The 5,937-nt window shown below is 44.7% G+C and overlaps 1 protein-coding gene across 1 annotated transcript; it reads right to left on the bottom strand.

The window, feature by feature from the left end:
* Positions 1-1,579: 1,579 nt before the first annotated feature.
* On the bottom strand, positions 1,580-5,630 carry LOC135079544 (uncharacterized). The gene is made up of 2 exons (XM_063974195.1): positions 3,416-5,630; positions 1,580-3,306 (listed from the first exon to the last, which is right to left on the bottom strand). Exons 1-2 carry the CDS (start codon positions 5,628-5,630, stop codon positions 1,580-1,582), a joined length of 3,942 nt encoding a protein of 1,313 aa, XP_063830265.1.
* Positions 5,631-5,937: the final 307 nt, after the last annotated feature.

Raw genomic sequence — 5,937 nt, 5'->3', positions numbered from 1 at the left:
AAATTAAGTAAGTAGGTATAAACCGGACAATATGGCCTTGAAGTACTTACCTAAGTAACTAGCGAAATACAATGTGTTACAAGATAAGGGAAGCCCCTTTAGCTTTGTTTTCCAGTACCTGTAATGTGAGCCAATTTAGCCAAAGTAATAAAGAAGACCCATATTTGAACCGACCCGACCATGAATTCACCATGTGAAAAGCTAAGCAGACCTCATATAAAGGAAACTGAATTTACTCGTACATAAACGCGTGACATGCTCATCACGTTTACGAAACCACTAAAACATGCAGTTGTCTTGTCAATCAGTCAAATAGATAGTAAGTAAAATCGTCCTATAGCTTCTTTGACAGTTTGGTTTCAATAATAATACAGTAGAAAACTCCGAAACCTAACTACAGTTATTCGGAAAGAGTACTCAGGATACTGCTGAACAACTGGATGCTACTTTTATCAGGTCCCAGAGGAACCTTTTCGAAGTTACATAAGAGCTATGAGCATTGTAAAACTCTCGTAATGTCTTCAATTACACATACCGAACGATGTTGATGCCAGGGACTCATCAAACGTGCCACATTAATATCTCACAGGATAAGCCGAAAGATAGCAGTGTAATCCTTAAAGACAGACCTTTTTATGTATCTCAAATAAATGTAAAATCGCTTAGATTACAGCTTATGATGTTTGGGTAAGAATTTATCGAAAAATCACGAAAAGTGATGATTTTAACTTTAAATACTAGTCTGTGAAAAGTTTCTTTATAGATTTGGACGTATACCAAATATGCTGCTATGTATAAACAAACGTAGTGCTTATGGCGCATATTATGAATAGCATAGGTTTTTTTGCGGGATACAGTGAGGATGTCACATTGCTCTAAGAACTGACAACCCATTGGTTGTCTCAACTCACTCAATCACGACTCACTCTCACTCTCTCGGTCACTCAAAAAATCTTTTTGAGTGCCTGCTGCGTAATTTATTAAACGTTTGAAAATAATCCTGAAAATTTATCTTTCACATTTGTTTGTTCACATTTATCCCGGCCATATTTAGGTCCTTTCTAATTTAAACGTTTACCTTCCATTTATTTTGGTCATCCCTGATACTTGAATGTGTAACTTTATTACCAAAAAAAGGTTTTGAAGTGTGATTTTTAAATTTCCCTCTCTCGAGAACAAACACTCCAGAACTCCTCTGAGCCGTGGTGACGCTTTTATTAAAACAAGAAGCTTACGAAACTTTTGAGATATACAATGTTGAACACATTTCCTCGTCGTAGCAGCAGTTGTTTACAATGCCTCGTAAACTTTAGTTAATCTTTTTTATGGCTGTGAAAAATTAACAACAGGATTTTAGTACGCAACTTTAACTTTTGAGTAAGTTGATAAAATACAATATTAGCTGTCTTGGTATTAAGAGATGCTGTTGAGTGAAACAAACAGAAGCTAGTTTGACACTGGTTTATTTTTTCTTAATAATTATGTAAATCTATGGTAAATCTATGGTACAAAAAAGTATGTAAAAGGCTTATAAAAAAGGTGGTCGTGAACATGGCCCCCGGCGGTGTAAGCACCAGGTTTAGGGTGAAACGACCAGCTTGGCCAATTTTTTTACGGGCCGACGCAGGACACCCCCTTTAGTTTGAACATCCACTACCCTAACTATCCGGTCCTTGCCAGGGTAGGTAGCAACGATGCGGCCACGTGGCCAACAACGCCTGGGTAGAGTCCCGTCCACTATGACCACCAGATCGCCAATGATGAAGCTCGTAGAAGCCGTCGGTGAAGACCGGCGAGGGACTAGGCTGGGCAGGTATTCTTTGGTGAAGCGCTGCCAAAAATGGTCGGCCAGACGCTGTGCCTTCCGCCACTGTGCCCGGCTGGACAGATCGGTGTCGTTGAACGGCCGTGTTTGCAGATCGTACGAAGGGGTGCCGATAAGGAACGTAAACGGCGTAAGCGCCTCCTCTGCATCGGGTTCCGTTGACACGTGAGTCAGCGGCCTAGAGTTAACTATAGCCTCTGCTTCAAGGAGTAGGGTGTGGAGTGTCTCTTCTCTGGGTGACTGTTCTTTCAAGGTTGCGGATAGCGCAGACTTGACGTTCCGTACCAATCTCTCCCAGCATCCACCCATGAAAGGAGCCGACGGCGGGATAAACTTCCACTGTATCCGCTTGGTGGTCGCGAACTCATAGACTTCCGCTAACATCTTAGAGGCCCCAACGAAAGCCGTCCCATTGTCAGAATAGATGCAAGACGGGCAGCCTCGACGAGATATGAAGCGGCGTAGGGCCATTATCGCAGAGTCTGCTGATAGGTTATCGACGATTTCCAGGTGAACTGCTCGGACAGTCATACAGGTAAAGAGCGCGACCCATCTTTTCGCATGCTTCCGGCCGATCGTGACATTGAGAGGGCCAAAATAGTCCAAACCGACGTAGGAGAATGGGCGCTCATAGATGGCCATCCGCACGTCTGGTAAGTCGCCAATGGGCGGCGGCACAGGTCTAGCCTTCCATACTCTGCAGCGCTGACATCTTGAAGCCACTTGTTTGACGGCAGATCTCAGGCCGATGATGTAGAACTTCTGGCGCATTTCGTTGACGACGAGTTCATTGTTTGCGTGAGCGCATCGTATATGGTATTCATGAATCAACAGTCTTGTTATCTGATGCTTTCCATCAAGGACAATTGGGCGGGACTCAATGGCATCTGAAGCGGATGTGCGACCGGATAACCGTAGAAGACCGTTACAGACGAGCAAGGACACGTTCTTAAGTTTACTTAATCTAGAAACGGGGCGTCCTGCGTTAACACAATCAAGCTCTTCGGACAATGAATCGCGTTGTACAGACATGAGTAAATGATGCTCTGCCGAATTTAAGTCGTCGGCTGATAAAAGAGGTAATTTTCGATCGCAACGAGGCGAATTTAGAAACAATTTAGAATTTAGAGGTAATAAGGTCCTAAACATTTTTGCCGACTGGTGTGCTCGAGCTGTGGCTCTGAGCAAGCGAATCCATCGGCTGAATCTCCGATGGTCTGCGACCACAGGCGAAAGAGCCGGGGATTCTGCAGAAGGTACGACCAAGCATTCAACCATTTTTATTTCACTTGTGGTTGAAGAATCAGTGTAAAGCGGTTCGCGGGGCCACGTAGCTTCCGGTGAAAGAAGATAAGTCGGGCCAGTGAACCAACGTGAATGTAGAGAGAACTCCGCTGTATCGCGCGTGGCGTCGTCAGCAACATTTAAGCCACTAGGAACATATCTCCAAGACTGTACATCAGTAAGATCCGAGATCTCGGCTACACGAAAGGACACGAAATTTCAGCACTGTAATCGAATCAGACCACAGAAACGTTTTAAAGGGCTTATTTTTGTGAGCCTCAATAATGTAAGCAGCAAAACGCGCGCCTATCAACGCCGCCTGAAGTTCCATTCTCGGAATAGTCGCTGGTTTTAGTGGCGCGAGCCTAGCTTTGCCTCCTATAAGCGCCAATTTGACTGAACCATCCGATAAAACAAATCGCCAGTAGGCAACGCAAGCGTAAGCTAGCTCGCTAGCGTCGCATAAGACGTGAAGCTGACTTTCTATAACTTGCTTTCCCTCCGAATAACATCTGGGAATAGCGCTCCCTGATAAGTTCTCAAGTTCCCGGAACCACGACTGGTATTTTAGAAATAACCCCTCAGATAATTTTTGATCCCAATCCAAACCTAACTTCCACGTCATTTGGAAAAGAATTCGACCCTTTATAATAAGAGGCGTTATCAACCCTAACGGATCGTATATCGACATAAGTAAAGACAAGGCAGAACGTTTCGTAAGCGTTGGGGGGAATTTCGGGATGGACTTAAGAAAGGACAAGGAGTCATCGCCAACAAGCCAAGTCAATCCCAAAACTCTAATGCGCGATGGAGAAGACGGACCTAACCCTACCTCAGAGGCTTCAGTGGCGCGGAGGTCTAAAGGTAATAAGGTAAGAGCCTCAGCGTGATTGGAGACCCAAGATCGCATTTCAAATCCTGCAGCCTTATGGACGGTGACTATTTCCGAAGCTAAGCGAGCTGCCTCCTCTACACTTTCAAAGCTTTCAAGATAATCGTCCATGTAATGATTTTCTATAATGGACTGAGCAGCTTTCGGATAAGAATTCTGAAATTCAAGAGCATTTTTGTTTTTCAAGTAGAGTGCTGTACACGGGCTAGACGTTGCTCCAAAAATCATAGAAGACATCCTATATTCTAAGAGAGGGGACTGAGGGTCATCCCTCCACAAAAAGCGCTGAGCGTCGCGGTCCTCAGGTCTAATTTTTACTTGTGGGAACATCTCCTTTATATCCCCCGTAATAGCGATCTTACCTTCTCTGAATCTCATGACAATAGCAAGCAGGGGTTGCAGCAAGTCTGGACCTGATAAAAGCATAGAGTTCAGGCTCACCCCGTTACATTTCGCTGCCGCATCGTGCACCACGCGTAACTTCTTTTTGTGTGGGTGTACGACCCCAAAATGCGGGAGGTACCACGTGATGTTACCAGTTGGTGGTCCAGAGCAAAGCTCCGCGTATCCTTTGTCAATCATACCCTGAATGTTCTGTTTATAGGAAGTCGCGTAAGTTTTGTCTTTAGCCATTTTAGATTCGAGACTTTGAAATCGGGACAGTGCTAGGCGCTTACTGTTGGGGATGATCTTAATGTTGTCCCGCCATAGAAGACCAGTTTGGAAGCGACCAGAGGTTAACCGCACCGTAGTCTCATCTAGAATTTCTATAGCACGTCTATCGCTAGGACTGCTATGAAGTTTCTTTTCTATGCCAATGGAGTCTAATTTGTAGTAGTTTTTAACCAGATGTTCTAAATTATTGTCCAACTGGTCATCTTCAACTTGATTTACATGATTGACAAATTCTACCGAACTGGCCGTGTTGCCCATAAAACCAAAAAGTACCCAGCCCAAAGGGGTAAGGGCAGCGGCAGGCTCAGATTTTGTACCACGACGTACGCTTTGGGTCAAGAGAAGATGCCAGTTGTCCGTTCCTATAAGGCATGTTGGTTGAGCGTCCCCATAAGCTAAGACGTCGGCTAAATCTGTAAGGTGACTGAATCGCTGGACATCATCAAAGCTGGCAGTTTGCGCGCTGAGATTGAGATTGGGGATAGAACGAGCGCGAATCTCGAAAGTGTCTGAGCTATACCGGCCTCTCACTTTAATATTAACAAAAGAGACGTCCGACAATTTAGTGAGACCCCCGATGCAATGAATTCTCAGAGGTTCTCTCGGTCCCTCATCCTCTAGTGCATTAGCAACTGATCTATCCAACAACGTCGCGGAACTACCGTCATCCAATAGCGCAAAGGTATCGACACTACCCTTTTTACCTGAAAGCGTCACGGGAATAATCTTGAGTAGCGGTTGTCGCTTACTAACGATCGGTACAGCGTTATGCGCTACGATGGCAGCTTGCTCTTCCGGTTGAGTCGTGGAAGCCGACAGGTCGGACCTAAGCTTGTGAAGTAACGTATGATGTCTACGATTCGCCACGCAGCCATCAACTTCACATTGCTTTTTACAGTTTTTATACAGATGAGAGCCCTTCCTTAAACATTTGCGGCAAACCTTATTATCCATGACCCACTGCCACCGATCATCTACACCAAGCGATTTGAATCCTATACATTCGCTTACCTCGTGCGTACCGGTTGCGCAATATTTACACAATGATTCGGAACTTTTTGGTTGACTAGGCGAACTAGACGAAACTACATTCTGATAAATTTTGTCTTTGGCCTTGACAGGCTGACTTTGACTTTTGACAAACGTCGGCTCTGACATGACAATGCCAAATTTCGTTTGTAAATATGCTTCGTTTTCCAAAAATTCCGACAAAATTTCTAATTTAAATTTGCCAGAGCCAACTCTTGCCGCCGCAAAGTCA

This window comes from Ostrinia nubilalis, chromosome 16 (assembly GCF_963855985.1).
Source record: "Ostrinia nubilalis chromosome 16, ilOstNubi1.1, whole genome shotgun sequence".
NCBI classification, from domain to species: domain Eukaryota; kingdom Metazoa; phylum Arthropoda; class Insecta; order Lepidoptera; family Crambidae; genus Ostrinia; species Ostrinia nubilalis.
This window is presented reverse-complemented; position numbering and strand designations above follow the sequence as displayed.